Below are 22,226 nucleotides of genomic sequence, written 5' to 3'. Positions count from 1 at the left end.
TCCTTTCCATCTTTTGCTTGGAAATCACTGCAGTCAATCAAGTGACAATGGTTCAAAAGATTTAATAAAAAGTCACCATCTAAATTCAGGCAGCGTTCACACAATCATTTTACATGTGGGAAAAGGCAAATCATCCCCCTAACCCCCCCCCCCAGGATATTTATTTAATATACTTTGGCTTGTTAAGACAACATGAAATTCCACTGAAATGTCACTATGAAGCAGACAAAAAAGGATAATAGGTCCTGTTTGCAATTGTCACTCAATAAAAATTCATAACTTTTCCTTCCTTTTTACAAGACAACTAAAATCATTGCGTGTCTGTGTGAGAGAGAAACTGCGACGCCTTGGTCATTTTAGGGTTTTAGGTTTTTTTTTAAATAACTCAATGATTTTACTGAGGTCATTTTTCATGCGCTTACTTCCACAAGGGGTCTGGAGGGTGGCAATGGGCATTTTCTGCAGCAGCTTCCTGCTTACGGAATGCTCTCCCCAGGGAGGCTCGCCTGGTACCTTTTGTTACATGTCTTGAGGCACCAGGCAAAAACATTTGACTTCTCCCAGGCCTTTGCCTAATTATGGCCTTTTAAACTGGGTGTGGGCTTATTGGTTTTTGTTTGTTACTATGTTATGTATTCCTTTGTGCTTTTTTATTGTGCTCCGTGATCCTCAAATGAAGGGTGGTATAGAAATTTAATAAATAGATAATAATATTGTTTCTTCAAGGGGAGTATTGCCCCATCTAAAACACACCAAATTCCTGTTCTTTGCAAGAAAGACCACTACCTTGTGTGCATTAAGCTTCACTTGTTTTGGACCCCTCCAGCTCAGCACTGCTACCACCAGGTCAAGCCACCTCAGTCAATCAATCAATCAATCAATCAATCAATCAATCATCTGGCCACTCTAGCAATGCATATTGAAGAATCAAAACCATAGGTAACCCAGAGACTACTGATACTAACAAACAACACTGTGCACTGAAACACACTATAGAACATTAATAAGAAATTATAGTTATTTATGTGTATGCGGTACAACCTACACACACATTCCTACACACAGCCGTAATGAACCACTGTTTATGCTGTTCAATTTCCTTTCATAATGTGAGCAAACGTAATCATTTGACAGGATAATTGTCTAAAATTAGTCAATTTACATTTGTTTGGATAGCTCTCTCTCATTTTCCCCCGAGTGTGAATTACTCTAATCAGGAAATGAAGGAACAAAATCTGTGAAAATAAAATAGATAGTGATGATCGGGAAATCTGTAAAGAAAAAGAAAAAAAAGAATCTTGCACCCAAGGAACCACAGCAAAACAAAGTCAGGAAAGCGCTTTCATTTTCTTAATTAGAGATATACAGCATGTTGGTTCCGCTTCATGTATTTAGAAGAAATATAACTGGAGATTATTATTATTATTTGTTTTTAAACTAGCTTAAAATTATCATAGCTCAGCTGTGTAGATTAATAAATATAGACCCATGGCCACAATAACCAATCTTCATTATATATAGTGCTATTACATATTATCATTAAATAATTGTCCTGATTAGTACAACTGTAAATAGGATGAATCTTTGGCCCTGCAGTAGTTCATGCAAAACATTAGCCTACACAGCTGACTTATGCTCAGGGTTTGTTTTATTTTGTTTTTGAAAAGAAATGCTTTTAGAATTCATTGAGCTTTGTCCATCCTCATCCAAGATGAAGCTGATAGTGCATGAATATCAATAATAAAAAATACATGCAAGCATATTATAAAATATAGCAGCTGAAAGCCACAGTAATCGTGTATAACCCATATGGAGACATTATAAGCCAGTGATGTAACAGCACAATGGTAGCCAATGGAAACAAAGTTTGTTAATTTTTTGTGGCAAATGCTAGACTTCTGCCCCGGGTGTACTTTAGAAATAGACTTTCTGTATGCATCTACTGGCAATTTTCCTGAGAATGGGATGAACCAGACTAAGTTGTTTGAACTTAAGTTCCATTGATTTCAATGAGAACTAAGCAATGAGTAATCTTGCCCATTTATTTCAATGGTACCTAAATGTAACTAACTTATTCTGGAACCAATCCAATATACATAAAAGTAGCAATACCTCAGGTGGCGCAATGGGTCAGTGTGTCTGGCTATTAACCAGAAGGTTGATGGCTGTGGCAAGACTAGATGACTCTCAAGGTCCCTCCCAATTCTACAAAAATTCTATGACTACTGAACTGATAGTCTTTGGAAAGATGTGATATTTATTTGTTTAACAAATTTGTAATTCGTGTTTTAAAATACACCCTTCACAAAGCAGCTTACAACTTTACCCCCCCCCCCAAAAAAAATCCTGTTTAAAACATTCATAATACTATTTTAAAAAATTAGTACAAAAGCAGCCAATAGCCCAGCATAAGGGAAAACTCCAAAAACCAGACCACAACGCTATCTCCACAGCTCAATTAAAAATTAGCCATTGAAAGCCACAACAAAAATGTGGGTCTTCAAGGCCAGTTTAAGTCTCTGTTACAGGGTCTTCTCAGACTCTTAAACACCTCTGTTTTCACACATTTATACTGGGCAGGAAAGCTGGACTCCTTATTTCTTTTTTATTTAACACTTGTATTAGTATCCTCTATCCTGTTTTGCAGAGCACCTCAAAACAAGTGAAAGAATGCACAACCACAAACAAATTAATGCATAGTTCCCCACCCATACATAAAATTAAAAATCAAAGCCGTTTCATTTTAAATCAGAATCTACTCATTTTAAAAGAAACAGAAACAGCTGTAGATTAGATATTTGCAACTAATCATTTTTCTTAAAGAAAAATCATGGCATGTTCTTGCAAAGGATAAAGGTAAAGGGACCCCTGACCATTAGGTCCAGTTGTGACCGACTCTGGGGTTGCGGCGCTCATCTCGCTTTACTGGCCGAGGGAGCTGGTGTACAGCGTACAGTCATGTGGCCAGCATGACTAAGACGGTACCTATTTATCTACTTGCACTTTGACGTGCTTTTGAACTGCTAGGTTGGCAGGAGCAGGGACCGAGCAACGGGAGCTCACCCCTGTGGTTTAACCCACAGCGCCACCCACATAGCGACGATGAGGAAATAGTCACACATAGCAATGCACACGTATTTACTCACATATGGAAAGGCTTTTGGTCTGCTGGATGTCTCCACCAATGAAAGAAGAGAGAAAGTGATATTGGCATATTTCTCGCCCATGCAACCTCTGGCAAAAGCCGAAAATTGGCTCCCTCAGACCTTTCAGATCAGGGTGGAGGACGTTACCAATGCATGGGCACCAACTGGATCCCACTGTACACAATATCCTACGTACAGCTGTAATCTGAGCAACATCTGTAAAGCATCCCTAACCATATCTGACAACCTGTCTTTATTTATTAACCACAAATTAATTTATCTTCCTTACTTCAATAAGTGTGTGAATTCCAACTTTTCAAATAAAGCTCAATGATTTGGGACAGGAGACAGGATGACTATAAGAGGAGGCAGTGCCAATGGGCAATCCGGTTCTTTAGTACAAGTTACCTCAATAGCCGTAAAGTGGTTGCTATTTTATTTATTTATTCAAAGGCATTGATAAACCACGTAATATCAAACAGCGGTATGCTGTAGACTGAAAACAGGCTCACTTCAACAAATATTTCTCTTTTAAAATAAGCACTGATCTCCTTTACTTCCTTTGGCTGATCCAAAATCTACAGTTGGAAGCTGTTATTTACCTACGAACATAATTACTTATTTCCACTTACAAGGCTTTGACATATACAGTGCATAGCTGTAAGCTAGTATATAAACTTTACTATATTATGACCAAATAATATAGTAAGTTTTCTTATTTACACAAGAAAGGCATCAAGAAAGGGCCTCTCATGCGACTGAAGTGAATCAACAGAACTAGATACCCTTATACACTCATGTGAAGCAAGAAACTTGTTCTATTGCAGTGATTCCAAGCTCATGCTGCTCAGCATATACAAATGTCTGAAGCTGAATGGCCAGATGTTTTATGTATGTTAGGACTGCAGCAGGGACTAGAGGATACTTTTTTGAAAATTGCAGCAAATAACCTGGGAGAACAAAATCAAATATAACTCCTTGTAAAGCTTCCAGTCATACATCTGGAAGAATTGAAAAACCTAAGAGCAAATCCCCAAATCTCTGGCAGCCAGAGCAGTGACCCCATCTTTCTTGTTTATAGTGTGAGACAGGTCACTTGATTGCTTACAGCTATTTCTCCGATATCTGAAGATACAGCTGAACACCTAAAGGGCCAATATGATTTAGTGAAAATTGCTGCCTAATTGAGCCAATTTCTTGTCAGAAAGGCTTCTTTGTACTATTCCATCCAGCTGTCTACGCGATGGTCACCTACTGTATCCACTTGTTATTTCTTCCAAGGGGGATTGCTTTCCCAAAGGTTCACAAAAAGTGTAGCCAACTTGTTCACAATTCTCTCTTTAAAGACACTGAAACTTTATGAATTATCATTCCCAAGCCAAGTGGGGGGGGGGGAGGAATAGTACTCGAAATTTGCTAAGCTTTAACAAGGACTAAAAACAAAACAGACAGCTGAAGTTAGATAAACCTTGCAAAAATAGAAGGCTGTCTCATTGGCTTTTTACACCAGCATATCAATAATAGAAGCAAGCCTAGGCTATCCAGGCATTTGCCCAAAACCTTTGGGCTAAAAAGTGGGGAACACATGTAAGCCTTGCCTCAGGGTCTTCACATGTGCTGGATACACCAGATCTTCCTGCACTGATAGGAGAGGTATGAGGGGGCATCAGAGTATGTTTAGCTAAATGTGCTTTAAATCTGCCCCATGACTGAAAATCTTGATAAGCTGGAAAGCGCTGAAGTGGAACAGCCACATGCAGGGACGTTTGGGGCAAGGTTTGCATGCACACCCTGACGCCTACCCCTACTTTTAGCCCATGCTAAATACACTTTCAGCCTCTACCTAATGTAGATTACTAGATCTCCACTCCCAATGTGAATATAGTCTTGCACACTGGGAGAGTGAGATGAAACCTAGGGAATGTTTAGGGTCCTTGTGGGTAAATTTATGGGGAGGTAGGTTATAAGGTAAATCTTGCTTTTCTGGCACACCAACCAATCCCCCTACATATCATCGTGATTATTTTGTTTTTACAGTGGTACCTCGGGTTAAGTACTTAATTCATTCCAGAGGTCCGTTCTTAACCTGAAACTGTTCTTAACCTGAGGCACCACTTTAGCTAATGGGGCCTCCCGCTGCTGCCGTGCCGCCAGAGCACAATTTCTGTTCTCATCCTGAAGCAAAAGTTCTTAACCCGAGGTACTATTTCTGGGTTAGCGGAGTCTGTAACCTAAAGCGTATGTAACCTGAAGCGTATGTAACCTGAGGTACCACTGTATTGTACTTTAAAACCCTCCCCTTCCCCTTTTTATAGCTATGCAAATGCATGCTTCATTGGGAGACGACCAAACAAAATCCATGGAATCTCACAGTAACTCTTCCATCAGAATCCATAGGCAAACTCATATACGGTGGTACCTCCGGTTGCGGACGGTGTCCATTTTGGAGGTCCGGTCAGATCCCGAAGTTTCCGCAACCTGAGGACCGCGCTTCTGCGCATGTGCAGACTGTAATTTGCTTGCAGAAGTTCTAGTTATGTTGTGGCAGTGAGCTAGAGGAGTTGCAGATGCATAACTTTGTATGCAGTTAAGGATCACAGTTCCCCTAAATAGATCTTACACTGGCATTTCTTATAGGAAAAGATCTGCACCACTCTTTGGAGACTGGTTGGCTATAAGAACTACCGTGATAAAGCCCTCATTGTATGCACCAATATTTTGCATAAACACACACAGCTTAATTGGATTACAGTTTGCATTGATAACATTTTCAAACACCACCAAGCTATGTGTTAAGTTTATTCTAACAAAACCAGATCATTTGCCTTTTCTTTGCCAACAAAAAGCAGTTTCTTCCTTTCATTAGAAGCCAGTAGAGTAAATCTAGTGAAAAGAACACTTACAATGAAGGTCTTGGTTTGTTTTGCTTTGAAACTTAACATTATATCTTCTAAAACAACAGACCCTCTGGCAAATTAGACCTTATCCCAGTAAGAAAACTCGTGGCTCTATTGAAAAGGACATTTTTTAAAAAGTCAAATACTTCAAAATCCTTAACATCCGCAGATGTCTTATTACCTGCTACCACCTGTGGCCTCTGTTGCAGAGTCTGTGGCTTTCATTTTTATGTGCTACAGTTCTCTATAACAAGCTGTTTCCTAGCAGACATACCAATTCATCATTTCAGGAAAGCCCTAAATTGCCCCACAGATGGACATTACAGAGTACAGGAACAGCCAACCCTCAGCCTTTTGTGAATTATTTGACAAGTCAGAATTATAAGTGTCATGGGCAGAGGTAATCATATGTATAGCACTGGGATGTATTGTGTGTGTGTTTTTAGCTATTAGGCAGGCCTTTGGTAAGAACGCAAAATAGCATATCCATATGAAAGAAGCAGCGAAAATACAGGTGGCAGCTATAAGAAATAAAATAAAACTGAAAGCGTCAACAGTGTTTGTTGCAGAACCTGTAATTATATAACTATAATAATCACCAGGTTATGTAGCTGTAGATTGAAACCACATGATCTTATTCAGCTGCTGCCATTGCTGAAAAGTTAAGAGAGTGGGATCAATGGATTTGAGAATTTCATGTTTCAAAAGCTTTTGGGGGCAACCTAAACTGCCAAGGGCAGAGCCCTACAACCTAATTGCCATTCTCATTATACTGATGCATATTTATTTCATTTAGAAAATATTGCCCAAGATACATGTCTCCTTCCAAATTGTTTCTACATCTTTTCAGGGAACCACTGTTCTTAGTTACGGAAGCAAGTGCTGAGCTATATTATTATGAGATAAAAGAAGAAATAAAAGAAGTTCTCCTAGTTTGCAATTGACTGGGAAGAAGGTAGGAGAACCTTGTGGGAAATATTCTGCCAATATTCTCCCGGGGTGAGCCCTTTGGAGAAGGGGCAAAAGCCATAGGTACTCACAAGGGCAAATGGAGCTGTGGGTTCTGTGCACAGATTCATCCAATGAGTAGCCTTCCTTCTCAGAAGATATGCCTCAGAATATCTACCAGGGACCCATCTCCACAGAAAGTCAGGGAACAGATAATTTATGGTTATTGTATAAATATATATTCACTGGTTTGCCCCAAGACTGAAAAAGAAATAGAGCAGGAGCAAGAATTTCTCATTGTTCCTCTATTTCATACAAAAATGAAGAACTGCATTGGCCTGGTGGTGTAAACCTGTATGCAGAGGGTACCAACACTTGGCTTACGGACATCTCAAATGGTATTTGAGAATGGTTGCTGGAGCAATAGGGTTGTCAGCAAGCCGGTAAACTGCCATCTTTGGTGGCATAGGAGGCATTAGGCCAGGGGTCCTCAAACTTTTTCAGCAGGGGGCCGATCCACTGTCCCTCGGACCTTGTGGGGGGCGGACTATATTTTTTGGGGGAGGGGAATGAATGAGGGACAATGAGCGGCGCGCGAAAGGGCTCTGGAGAGGGGCTGCATTAAATGGCGGCCGCTCGAGAAGGGTGCTCAGCCAACAGCGGCTCCTGTGTCTTGCGAGCAGTAGGGGCTGGTGGCGGAGGGATGATGAGCGGCACACGAAGGCTCCGGAGAGGGGCTGGCACCAACAAAGCCCAGCCCCCTCTCCTCTAGGCAAGGCAGGGAGAAGCCAGGAGGAGGGAGGGAGGAGGCACCGCCACTGCGGTGTGAGGGAGAGTAAACGAACACATGTGCTGGCAATCCACACGGCGATTCCTGGATCGTCCGCGGGCCGGATTTAGAAGGCAATTGGGCCTGATCCGGCCCTTAGTTTGCCGGATCTTAGTTTGCCGACCCATGCATTAGGCTGGAGGGATAGGGGAGGGGCACTCTGTCACAGCCCACAAGGGACCCCCGTAAGGTATCTCGGTGGGCGCGATTTATGTCCTGAAGTCTAGCTCTGGGGCTGATGGGCCATGATGCCCTAGCTGCGGCTCATACCATGGTGAATCTCAGCAATTGTCAACCCCTGCTGTCAAACAACGAGCTGGTTGATCATGTGGATATATGCCCAGTGCCTATGCCCAACCTGTTACATTGTAATTAATAAAGTTGTGGTCTATTTTTATCCAGTGCAGATTGTGTTTTTCATTCTTTACTACTTCCACCCCACCCCCACAGCTAAACTGTACATGGGTCCATGATTATGTATGCTATGCTATGCTATGCTATGTATGTTTGCTCAAAAGTAAGTGCGCATAGGATTTCACCCTTAATTTATCTAAAATAGATGCCATTGACCCTGCAGGTGGTGATATCTGGAAATTAATTTTCAATATGTTACTCTTAAATGTGATAGCATCTCTAATCTTTACTGTACTACCTTCTGTAGAGACTACAGCTGGCCACTAACGACATGTCATTTTTCTTGCTGTCTGCTATTTAAATAATTTGAAGCTCATGCTTAATTCTGAACTTAACTGACTTTCACATTGAATCACATCTAGCTTCCAGTACAATCCCTTATTGACATGCATGGGTTCTCTAGCTGTAGGAACCATTAGCATTAAAGTGAGTGCTCCATAGATGTCCCTGAACTTTATAATGATAGTAAAGAATCAGTGAAGGCTCTACTAATCAAAATATTGAATACAGTGAATACCTAATTTAAAATCACTTTACTACCTGTAAGTAGGCCTAAGGTATGTTATATAAATCCCCACAGACTTGTTAAGGAAAAGTTCATTTCCATTATTCAGATTTCCTTCTGTGTAAAACCAGTGAACCGTTTTTTTAAAAAAATGTGACAGAAAAGGCACAAGCATTATTTAACACTTCTCACTGATTTCCTCTTCGGCTGGGGCATATTAAAACTACAGGAGACACCCCAGAGAAAATTCGTAAGAAATACTCAGTCCAGAAAAAAAGACTTTGTGTACTGTATATAAAAATATAACATAATCCACTTTACATATTTTGCTAGTCATTGCTCGGTGTTACCTTGGCTGAGATGTGATTATTAAACTTTCACACCCAATGTTAAAATTCTCAAAATGCTACCCCAATCCTATGCAGACTTTTAAATAAAAACAGAAAGTCAACTGACCAAGGCCAAAAACACACACACAAAAAAACCTTATTAAAATGGGGAGTATGAAATTGACAGCTTGATACTTTGGCACTTTAGTTCTGCTCCACTGCTTGGCTGTGCTCAGAGTTTTAGTGAAAAACACCTTATTGCTTTCAGTTCTTTACAAGCAAACCTCCTTCAGAAATAATATCCATGTGTTTGGACTTCTAGATGCATTTAAAGCAGTATGGAAAAAGAGGATAAATAAGGAAAGGACCTGCTGTTCTTATAAAACTTGTGCCATATGCTGCCCTGAGGGCTGACTTTAAGCCCAACATTTGTCTCGTAAAAAAACTACCCAGTGCTGGAAGAAACTTGCACTGTGGCTTGAAAGCTGCCCTGTCTGTGCCAGTGCTTAATGGTATTTCACTGGTGATGAAATAAATTTTCCTACCACACATCTGGAGGACCACATACAGCAGGAGGAACAGCTTTTGCTATCCTGGTGCCCTCCAGATGTTTTGGATTACAACTCCAATCAGCCCCAGCCAGTTTATTATTTATTATTACTATTATTTTTAATAATAATTTTGTTCTTCTTATTATTTCTAAAGAGCAGTGCGAAGCAGGGCTGCGTTCTCACCCCAAATCTCTTTAGCATATTCTTCTCCCTGGCGCTCTTATATGCCTTCAGCATGTAAGAACTGTTTCACTCGGCTCTTTATAGGGAAGACATTATAAAGATGTCTGCAAATGTGTGACATGGAAGCTGCCAAAATCTTGGTTCAGTGAATTAGGTTATCACTAGCCTTCAATGAAATCTGTTTAGCTAATGTAGATATAACACACTCTGTGTTAGCATTTCACACCTCTGATGCTGCAGATGAGATTGGTGTAAATCACATGCTTGTTTGGGAAGATTGTGGGAACGGAAGACAGTCTTATCTCTTCCACTGTATGTACTATTTGTACTGTACTTTTGCTTTTACTTCTGCCCATATCTTCTCTTGGAGCTGGAGAGAGAGAGACGCCATGATTCCTTTGTCTGTATATAGTGTGTAAATAAATACATAGATTAGCTCTACAATGTCTCATGCTTCTTGCTGTGTTATGCTAGAAGATTAGTGTGTATATATCATTTGATATATGTCGCTGAAGCGCACTGGAGAAGAAGGGAAATGCCTTTTCCAGAGCCGTGCATACCAGAGGACGCTCAGACTTTGGGGGCTGCAGGGGCACCCCAGGACGTTTTCCAACATGCTGTACCAAGAGAACTTGGAATCCAGATCTTGGATCCCCAGTCCTCTTTTCACTGCAGAATCTACACAGAAGTAGACCTATTGTATAGTCAGGTTGTTGAATTCCAACTCCCATAAGACTCAGCCATCATGGTCAATAGTCAAATATAGTGGGAGCCTCAGTTAAACAGATTCTCCATTCATATTTTAGCTTCTGATACCTGCATAGAAGCAAATAATGTCCCTGAATTTCATTTAATGTTACAGCTTTGTATCTGGCACAAAAATTGTACAGAATGTTTCTGGAGCATTTGAATTTGCTGCTGGGATGTCAATTTGTACCAGTTAATCTTAGCATACTGTAGTAATTAAAACTCATCCAATGATGAAGATCTAAGTGTTTAGAAATTTTCTTTTGAAAACCAAAAAGAACCTTGGGGGGGGGGGGACTGCCCCAAGAAATTCTGATTTTTGCAAAAATGTTCCATCCTATTTTCCAAGCAATAACTGATCCAGGAAACCAAATATCTACAGACATCACATTTGGGGAGTGGGGTGGGGCATTTTAGTATCCCAAAATAAACCAATACTTTATTGCGGTCCAAAGACCCACAAAACAATTTCAAAACAAGATACAGTTAAAGACCAGACAGACAGATGGAAGAAACCAAGGCAGTCATTTTGTGTTATCTAGGGCATAATGATCTCTGTTTCTTATAGCCTCTGAAAGAAACTTTGCCACGGCCAGTGTAATATCATTTGACCTGTCTTCCAAAAGATATTTAATATGGGAGGCTTCGGATTTTCCTGGCAAATTTGCCAGTAAGGGTTTGATCAGTTGATCCCTTGCTTGCTCATACTGCCCACAATGCAGTAGGATATGCTTCATACAATTGATGTCCTGGGAACATAAACAAAGCCTATTCTGATAGGGGATGCCTCTCAGTCTGCCATTTAGAACTTCCAAGGGAAATACATTTAGTCTGGCTTTAGTAAATAAACCCCGATAGGTAGGTACAGAGAAATTACTAAGGTATGGGGGTATCTGAAAATTGTACACGTATTGGATTCCAGCTGATACTGGGATACAAATTACATAAGATTGGGATCGCAGGTCACTATGTAAGATGTCCCAAAGCCTTTGCCTCAGTGATTGAAGGGCAGTGTCGGAACCCAGAGGGATGATGGCAGTCCATTTGAGGTGGCTTTTCTGACCATAGTTTTTAGCCATGGGCTGACAAACTTCTTCTTGGTTAAATGTACTAATAATCCCTCCCCCAAGCCGAATACTGAGATCTTGAGTCAGTATCTCAAGGAAGCCCACCATGCTTTGGTGTAGAGTGGGCATTCACCTGTTTCCAGAAATAGAATAAACTGGAATGTAGCATGGGTCAAAAAAATACTTATAAGTTTTATTATAGTCCTGGGTCACAGGCCTAAAAGGAATGGGGAAGAGAAGAGGAGGAAGGGGCTTGGTGAGCCTCAGAAATGATTAGGAAATCCAAAGACTTTACATCTGCACCAGGCCAGTATTAGAAAGCTCCTCTTAATTTCTGTCACATATTGCTTGCTTTCAAATTAAGGATGAGCAAACTCTGTGAAGTCTGCATCTAAATTAATCTTGACAATCTTTTAGAAAAGCTCTACTAAAATCTGAAGCTTAATCACTTAATATTGGCAGAGCTTTGAAAAAGACCGAGGGATAAAATTATAATTCTGAGATTGGAACTGAAAGTAGTCAGTGTATCATTTTGGGGGGTTCATAATTTCAGAAATCTCCTTAAAAGAACAAACCAACATTTTCATGCCTTCACCCAAAATAAAGTAAAAAGTGACAAATCTGTGGTGATCATGATTCAGAACCATTTTGTACAGTGTAAGAAACTCAGATATATAAGCTAGGCGCCAAAAGGCTCCTTAAACCAGGGTTACAGTTGCCAAAATGGAATGTCTCGTTGCCATTTTGGTTGTTGAAAGAGGCATGTTATTTTCTCTCTATTTTTGGTCAACAATATAGTTTCCACTTAAAACTTTTGATTACATTACCTTATACTATATGAAATTACTGGCATCTTGGGATATTTTCTAAACAATAAGCTTTGATTCCATGGAGATCATCTCTTCTCTTTTAGACTGGGATGGAAACCAAGTGCAACAAAAGTAATTATCAGCGGCTGATTGCACAATACATAGGCAAGATAATAACTTAATCGGTGTACTCAATCAGATCATTTTTCCTGCGGGTTTTTTTTAGCAGTGACCAAAATCCACAAGGAAATTGGAACCAATGAGATAGTGACCACTATGTCCCTGGTGTGAACTGGTTATTGTAAGAAATAATAGATGCCAAAGGCCAACACAGAAATGTCTTGAAATGTCTCCAGCTCTATATATGTCTATGCTGCAGTTACTTAGGGCCTTGTGCATCCTGGGGACGATTAAGGACTGAATCAACCATAAGCACTACAGTGTCATGATGCTTATGATTATTGAACATATTCGTATAATGAGTTAGATGGTCCATTGCATTTGCCTTTTAATACATGAGTGTCTTTAACTGCAACATAATTTGAGCTCAGGCTCTTATGTAGCTCCTTCTCCACTGTTCCACTCAATTGCTATGAACCAGCACTAGGAACAGAATCAGCCTTAAATATTAGGCTATCCAAGGTCTGCTTGGTTTTGTTTTGATTACAGAACTACAAGCAATAATAAGATCCAGAAAATTTAATATATATATATATATGAAGTATCATAGTTGCAATTCACTTTACAAACTATGAGTAACCATACCAAGTCTGTTTCAACTAGGTGTAGTATAACAAAATCCTATTTTCCTGAGGAAAATTATTTTCGTATTGGATTCTAATAAGAAATTCTGCCAAGTTGCAACTCATCCACCTGAATGGAGATAACAGAATTCCTCCTGTTATGACTCAGTCCTTGTACCATTTGCAATAGTTTACTACCTATGCCATTAATTAACGTAAAAAAACAACCCCGAATACAACCTATCACTCTTACCACATGAATGTCAAATGGATTTTACTTTATCAAAACCTGGTGGTAAGAATCACTGCTTGCTCTTGGGTTTTGTGATGTACAAACACAATAGATTGCATCTAGTTGAAATGGACCCTTACTATCATTTTGTAATAATCAGTATGATCATTTATATTTGCATGGTGCACTGCAATTATGATAATGTAAAATATATACATATATATATAGTATTTTGGCTATATATGTTATATATATGTGTGTGTTATATATATATATATTTATATATATATATATAGAGAGAGAGAGAGAGAGGGAGTATTTTGGCTCTCACACCGGTTTTTGTATTTTCTAACTCAGTACCACAATACCTCAAGGACCAACTCTCACCATATGAACCAACCCAGACCCTGCAACCATCATCTGAGGCCCTTTTTTGTGCCCCTCCTCCACAAGAGGTCCAGAGGACGACCACACAAGAATGGGCCTGTTCTGCGGTGGCTCCTTGTTTGTGGAGAATTGACACAGACCTAATTCTTTATCATGTGAGCCCCAACCTATTGAATTACACTGGTCGTGGGGGGATTCTGGTGTCCTTACCAGTTTTGTTGGTCATCTTTGTGACTGCTTGTAAAAAGCTACAGGGAGATATCAAATGGCTAAAATTTGCAGATATCAAGGAATGACTTGTGAATTCCATTATGGCCCCCTCTACCCTTCTCTTATAATTTGAACACTACAGTACCATCCCATAATTTAATATACTCTAGACATAACATTGGCACCTCACTAAGAACTAAGCTTTAGTTGGGCCTAATAGCCCACTCAGCCCATTAGGACTGGAAGAGCTGTTCTGTTAATGAACAGAATGCATAATTAAAACCATTCACTAATGAATAAAAACAGCAAGGGAAGATCAAATTATCTGAATTTCTAGACCTCAGCTAAGGAGTTTAGAACAAAATCTAAGTGACATATACATTACAATTATACTATGTGAGTGTACAGGCATAGATTCTCCAGTCTTCAAAGTTTTTCTTTCAGTATTTTCCACATCCAGTAAATCATTTGTCATTTTGCTGTACTTTGGGGCTCAATGTAATAGAGCAGGTATGTGAATTTCAGCAAGACGACTGGCTGGATCAAAGTCCATGTCCTCGTGTTAAGATTCCCCTGTTTGTTTTCAATCAAGCTGAAAAAAGATTTCCACTCCAGTCTCAAGCCCTTGTCACTCCCTGTTATTGTGTTGTAGGTTAGAATTGTGCAAGACAGCACGTTGTGACAGATTGTAGTGACAATGCTTATAAAGAGGGTGGTGGCATTAGGCAATAAGAAGAAGACAATTTTACAAAGATCATTTCAGGCACTATGAAGAGTGCAATCCTTATTACTATATGGGAAATTCCAAAATGTTTAAATTTGTACAAAATAAGCAAATTTAATAACTATTCAGATTTTCTGACTTCATTGATTACATGGAATTTTAATATACTTTTTTCACATTGTATATCCAGTCTACATTGCACTGCCTGGTGCTCTAACCACTGTTCTTTCCTCCATTAAAGATATGCTGATCAGTGTTCTCTTAACAAATTATGCCAAATTAGGCATGCTTCATGAATTACTATACCAGCTGATCTAATCCACACTACCCATAATAATGTGCAGGCTGGAACTCAGGTTATTTCACACTTCCCCAATGTCATAACACAGTTATTGGCTCAATTTAAAAAATATCAAAATGAATATTTTGAGACCAAATACAGGAGCTTGGCATGTTTAGCCTGGAGAAGAGGAGACAGAGATGAGATAAGATAATCATCTTCAAATATCTTAAGGGTTGTCACAAGGAAGATGGAGCAAGCTTGTTTTCTCCTGTTCTAGAGGGTAGGACTCGAACCAATGGCTTCTAGTTAGAAGAAAGCCGATTCCAAATAAACATCAGGAAGAACAAGCCTCTGGAGGCTGTGGACTCTCCTTCACTGGAGGTTTTTAAGCAGAAGTTGGATGGCTATCTATCTTGGATGCTTGAGTTGAGATTCTGCATTGTAGGTGGTTGGACTAGATTACCCTTGGGGTCCCTTCCAATTTTTTGATTCTATGTTTCTAAAATTCTATGTAAAACTGTGCAATTAAGAAATAATAATTCATAGCTTAATACAGGAAAAAGCCCAGATTTAAAAGTGAACACATACAAAAGCGACATGGATTGGAAGCAGTCTGATTTGTCCAGACCTACATCAGACACACTCAACTAATGGATATAAGCAGCATTTTGGGGACATACTATATGGACTCTGAAGGTAAATAAATCTGATAAGTAGGTCCCACATTAAAAAAAAAATCTTTCAGAAAAACACAGAAGGCTCAGAATCAATGTCAAGTTGTCTACTGTATAGCAAAATCCCTTATACTTCAGCTCTCATCACCCATTAACCCATGAAATATTATATATATAGTATCATATAAGCAAAGTGATACAACATAATACAAGCACAGTGTAATAGATGCAAATACAAGGTGAGACATAGCCCAGTGGTAGACCATTGCTTTTCATGCAGAAGATTCCAGGTTCAACGCCTCACATCTCCAGGAAGAGACGCCTGTCTGAAATCCTATCTCAAATCTTGGATAGCCCCCTAACAAGTCAGTGTAGCTAGATGGACCAATGACCTGACTCAGCTTACTATGTTCAAAGCAAATAGTTCTGGATAATTCAAGTAAGTGTGCCAAGTCAATCAATCCTCTTCCACCCCAGAAGAAGGACAAAACAAGCAATCTGGCTTAGAGACACATTTTTTATGATCCCAAATATTCCCAGTAGTAAAACTGTGAGAATGTCCAGAAACCATATATCAGATATTCCCAAAAGCTGTTTTCTAGGGTACCGCCACCCAGTATTCAGTTGCTACAGCAACAGATATAGGACAAGCAGAGGAAGGATAAGTACATTCTTATCAAAGGGCACTATGGAGCTTCCATTGATCTTTGTGAGTTCAGAGAAATTCAATGAGACTTGCTCTCTAGTAATTCAACATAAGCATGCGGGGTAAAGTCCAACCTTATGCAGAGTCAGGTACACCTAAGCCTCTTGGGAGACATACAATGATGTCCACCATGTTGCAAAACAAATTTCTGCTTCTGCTTCATCTCACTTGCCCTGTAGCCCCCAACCCTCTGAAACAGATTTTGGTGATGTGAGGGGGGCTGCAGGGAGGGAATAGAGGAAGGAGCCACACCTGCTTGCACAACATTATCCCTGTCTGCATGGGATCAAGATGAAAGCATATTTATTGATAATGGCTTTAATTTTTACAATTCCAGATTCACCATGAGATTAATTGACTTCATTTGGAAATGGCTTTAGCATATTTACTTAGTACTTCAGTTCATTAATTTACAAGATCTGTTCTCTTTCCAGGGCTCTGCAAGCTTGACACATAGAAACAAACCAATCATTGGACTGAAAGATTCAATGGGAGTAGGACAAAAGGCTAATGGGAACACTGTTGCCCAGGCAACAAGACTTGTTGGATATTCCTGGTGGCTTTTGGTGGTATTCGCTTTTTCTCTGAACAAGGACCACATGTTTATTTTTAATCTTTGATTATTTATAATTAAAATGCAACTAATACATACATTAATCAGCAACCACTGCATAGTTAGATATCTTCACACTGTGGTAGGTTTATAATGATGTGGCGGGGAAGAAATACTAGCATAATTTTTGAGAGTTTAAATTCAAGTTTAAGGGATAACAAGACACATCCTTATGCCTCTCTTCTTCTATGACTCATTTGACCCATATTTGCAGATGCCTCCAGCAAAAAAGCTTTTGTTTCTCTTAAGCCTCATAAATTGCCTCTATTTGGAAGTTATATATATGAAAAAATGTTTTAAGTGGAACAGTTTGCAAATTAGGTCATATACCATTTTTCTGAAACACATTTTTCTTCAACATGTCTTTTTTTTAATGAGAGATCTTTGATTTGCACATATTGAAAATGGTATTTATATGCTTACTGTATGTTTGATGTTGGTGTTATTTTTCCACAAACAACCATGCACATGAATTATAATGAGTGAAAAGCAAACAGTTAATGAGGCTGATTTTTTCAGTTATCATTTCCCCTTCTTCAAGCTCTTATGCCAAACAAGTGGGTAAAACATAAAATTAAAAGTGATGAGCAGAAATGAGTGCTCATTACACTGCATTCAAAAAAGAAAGAGGAAAAAAAGATCCCCACAAAAACCCAAGAAGTGAGGGCAGCAAATTTAGTGTGTGTTTCAAAAAATAAACAAGTGTCATACCTTTTTAAAAATTCCATATACTCTGTATGCTTGATGAGGCCTGTCCTCATCATTATTGTTTGAAAACATTGCCGATCAATAGCCCAAAGTTTCACATTTACGAGAGCTGGAAAAAAAACACAAGACAAGGGGAAAATTTAATTAGCAAATCTTAATTCGAGGGGAAAAAACCTTTGTGAATTGCAAAGAAAATAATTTGTGAGAAAACGTGAGAATGATCAATTTCTTTTTCCAAACTATAAAATTAAAAAGAAAGAAAGAAAGAGAAAGAAAGAAGGAAAGAAAGAAGGAAAGAAAGAAGGAAAGAAAGAAGGAAAATCTACCAAGCAATGGATTTCAGATGCATTATTCTAACTAAAGAAGTTTTATTCATCATCAGCTGATTCAAAGATCTCATCATAAATTTGGAAACAAATTTAGAAAGAGTCATATCAAGCATAATGAAAGGAAGATACAAAATGAGTTTTCTTAAGCAGAGCTCATAGCTAGTAATTTAATAAAAAACCTTTTGACACGGCACAACCCTTTCCTAAGATCATATGATCATATGACATGTGTAGTAGAATAAATTCATTTCTCTTGTTTTGTTTGAAATAATCAAATTCCTAAGTACATCTAAAATAAAAAAATAGGATTCTCCAACGAAAAGCTGACAAAATACGAGTTAATAAATACTTATTTATGACTGTATACTATTATAATAGTTTATTGAGTCACATGACTTCTTACAGAAAAGTGAGTGGGTTTTTTTTTAAAAAAAGAAACAAAATATATACATTAGGATATATAATCATTTTTTAAAAATTCTCACTTTTCAAAAATCTGCTAAGTTCACAATGTTGGCAACTACAAGGGTGCACTGAAGTTAACCAGTGTAATAGTCCATAAACCTAAAAAGCTGATTTGACTTTTCACACCCAAATATCTACATCAGTTTTTAAAATATGCCTAGTCATTCTTATGATGATGACCATGACAATTTGAAGGCCATGCATTTCAAAAGCTGAGAAACTAGACTGCTCACCAACCCCAATCTCCCTGCCTCAGTTTACCTCCCACAGAATATCCCTCTCCAGGACCACAACATCTATATTCTCCATTCCTCAATTCCACCCCCCCCCCCGGCCACAATGTGTTTTCCCCCCTCAAAAATTCCCCACAATAGATCCCCCACAGATCACACTTTCTCCTACCCACAGAATCCTGCCAAATGATATATATCCTGACAGGAAAAGCTTCCATTTATTTGTGCAGCATGTAGAACTTGACTATAAGGTGTATGATGGGGGGGGGGGCGGTGTTCAAAAAATTCTTCTCTGAGAAAGTTTGGCTCCACCCTAGGATTAATAACCAGAAACGACCAAAGCCACTCCTCCCTCTAAATGCCACGCTCAGTTCTTCTTTCATATAAAAAAAAGTATCTAATTCAATAGAGCTGGGGGGGTGAGTATCTTAAAAGCAAAAATACATGAGTCCAAAACTAAGAAAGCAGAATGAAAATTTCAAATGATCTCATGATTTGAAAACTGCCTGCATTAGGTGTTTGGATTGTCATTCAACTTTTCAGGCTGGGGCTTTCCGTACCCTGAATGAATGCATGGCCACTTGCATGGTGCTGAATAGCAAATACTCTGGTTGTCTGCAAGATGATAGAGCGACTGCAGAATGAATTGAGGCAGTGTGCTGTCATGCGTTTGAAGCTGGATTAAGAAGTCACTTAGAATTTTGCCACTGAAGTTTGCCATGCCTGCTGCATCCTTTTTTGGCCTATTTTTCTGGTTCTCTAAATCAATCACAAAACGATTCAAAATGCTCAATAGTAAAAAAAACCCCACAAAAAACTAAAAATCAAAAGAGTTGCCTTGAAGATAATGAAAATGTTCTGGTGCATTCATGCATCTGGTAAAACTCATCAATAGCCACCTGTTCAGTTTTGCTGAGGGATTACCTATATCCGTGCATATAAATATTATCTCATATGTAGACATAATACAAAGACATAATTCTGAGGGCAGACGTTGCTGTGAAGTGGAGATAGACATGAAAACGCTTTTGAATTTGACTTGGTATTTTGTGTTTGAACACTTTGTGTTTGAATTTATCAGCTAAAATACCTAGAGAAAGAAGAGCATGTTGTACTTGCTCCCCAAAGATGTGTCTGGTGATAAATGCAATATGAAGGAAAGCATTTGCTGGGCAGAAATGGCTTCGTGTGTTTGTGTTGCTAACCCTTCATGAGTTAGTCAATTTTAAAATGGAAATAACTTCACCTTCCTCAGTCACTTCTCTAGGTGAAGAGGAAATAGGGGAAACCTGGCCAGGTAGCATGTGCAAGAAAGAATTACAGGAAGGGTTAAACAATGGCACCTGCCCATTAGCCGTCTGCTGCAAATCCTGTCTCAGTCCCACCTCCGCATTACTATCCTGAGGTGAAGGTGAATTTCCTTCACAATACATAGTTCTTTTCCAAGTCTCCATTTTTTAATAGATACCCTCTACTAATGTCTCCCTTACTGAGGAACATCATCTCAGGCAACATTATCGACTTCCTTGAATATCCACTAATATAACAGAAATTCACAAATATCAATTTTAGTTATAGTCGCTGTGCTATTTAGTGGTTAAAGAGTCTCAGCCTAGGATTTAGGAGAGCCACTCAGGCACAAAGTCCATAGGATGACCTTGGGACCATCATTGTCTTTCAGTCTATAACCTGTTTCACAGGACTGCAGTCCGCAGGGATGGAGGGGGGGGGCTACTTTGAGCTTCTTGTTGGGGAGGGGAGAGAGAATGCAGGATGTATACATAGTAATAATAATTAAAAAATGTAATCTACTTGCACTTTTATAGTGCAATATATTTATCAAGAACAAATACATGCATGCAACATTACTCCACTGACCATTTTTAAATATGAAATCAGCTTACAGAAGAGTAATCTTAGAAATGGAAGCAGGGAGTATGTAACCCTGACCTGGTCCCACTTTTCCCATGCAGCCTTTTCCAGCGGGGTTCCATGTTTGCAGTGACCCTGGTACTAATTTCCAGTGAGTTTTCAAAAACCAGTTGAAGCATTACTGAATGTGGCAGTTCCCTCACACTTTCAATAACCACTAGCCTGTCTCAGTCAGGCACAGTTGGAGACTCGTCTCTATTTAGACAGAAATGCATAATTCTTATAAATTTGTTGTGGCACCTTGAAACTTGCTGTGCATGCCATTCAGAGCTCATACATACCGTGGTACCTCGGGTTATGAATGCTTCAGGTTACGAGCTCTGCTAACCCAGAAGTAGCTGCTTCTGGTTGCGAACTTTGCCCCAGGATGAGAACGGAAATCGTGTGCTGGCGGCACAGCGGCAGCAAGAGGCCCCATTAGCGAAAGCGTGCCTCAGGATAAGAACGGTTTCAGCTTAAGAACGGACCTCTGGAATGAATTAAGTCGTAATCAGAGGTACCACTGTAGATCCATGTGCGAGAGATCAGGAGTATCTTATGTGACTGCAGTGAAATACTTAGATAAAAAGTATCTTTTACTTGCTACAATAAGATTCATAAAAACTTATCAATGGTTTGTGAAGATACTGCATTCATTTGAAACACACCTCAAAGTGTGTGTGTGTGTGTGTGTGTGTGTGTGTGTGGTGATAATCCACATGTAGACACTCGTATGTTCTTCATCAGCAAAGGCATTCTGAAATAGAACATCTTTCCATCTCCACCACCCCTGCACCACAAAATATATCTCAGAGGGTCACTGCTTTAATGCACTTGCTGGGTTTATACTTGTTTATAATTTGTTTCACAATCAAAGGCCCAACGAATTCAATTTAGTGTGCTTTTGGCAAAAAAACTTATTGCTGTAAGTCTATGCCATGTAATGAACGTACATGGACTACTTATTAAAGGTAAATTAGGTTGGCCTATAATCAATCACACTTAACGGCTGCTGTTTATGCTGTTGCCCCTTTCAGCTGCAAATTAATATATGAACCTGAAAAACACTTAAGTGCTGGACTACGCAGTTAACATTTTAGTACACATTTGGGTACTATGCAAAACAAAAACAAATCACAAATGAATAATTATAATCTCTGGGTTCCGCCAAGGACTATGAATTGTGTCTAAGGACTATCATCTTTCTCACTCTGAGGATAATAATGTATTCAACAATAAAAGAACAAAACACTTTTTTTGTAAATTGCTTTAGGCTGCAATCCATATTCGCGTTCCTCAGGCTAAGTCACAGTGAACTCACTTACTTTGTGGGGTTGGGATGTTAAGAGCTTTGTCTTTCATTCTACATTTGTGCACACATCTGAAGAGTAGTAATAATAATTCAACATAGGAATACTAGAAAGAATCTACAGAATGATCCAGAGTGTGAATTTGCTTTTGATTGTTTAGGACAGGGTTTACTACAGCACGATCCAAAGCTATGATACCCCAGAACAAAGTAAAACTCAAGCGCTCTCTCTCTCTCTATATATATATATTCTAATTTTAAAATAAATATAAAC

At 39.0% G+C, this 22,226-nt stretch overlaps 1 protein-coding gene across 2 annotated transcripts in view; it reads right to left on the bottom strand.

Annotated features, from left to right (window-relative positions):
* PRKG1 (protein kinase cGMP-dependent 1) overlaps positions 1 to 22,226 on the bottom strand; it is a 653,626-nt gene that overhangs the window by 155,032 nt on the left and 476,368 nt on the right. For both annotated transcript variants that reach the window (XM_083443672.1, XM_083443673.1), the window contains one exon: positions 17,709 to 17,814. In XM_083443672.1, the coding sequence (XP_083299798.1) occupies positions 17,709 to 17,814 (106 nt within the window). The remainder of the gene's footprint in view (positions 1 to 17,708; positions 17,815 to 22,226) is intronic.

Source organism: Podarcis tiliguerta (genome assembly GCF_965153285.1).
Source record: "Podarcis tiliguerta genome assembly, chromosome: 5".
Classification (NCBI taxonomy): Eukaryota; Metazoa; Chordata; class Lepidosauria; order Squamata; family Lacertidae; genus Podarcis; species Podarcis tiliguerta.
The sequence above is the reverse complement of the archived record's forward strand: the minus strand, read 5'-3'. Positions and strand labels throughout refer to the sequence as shown.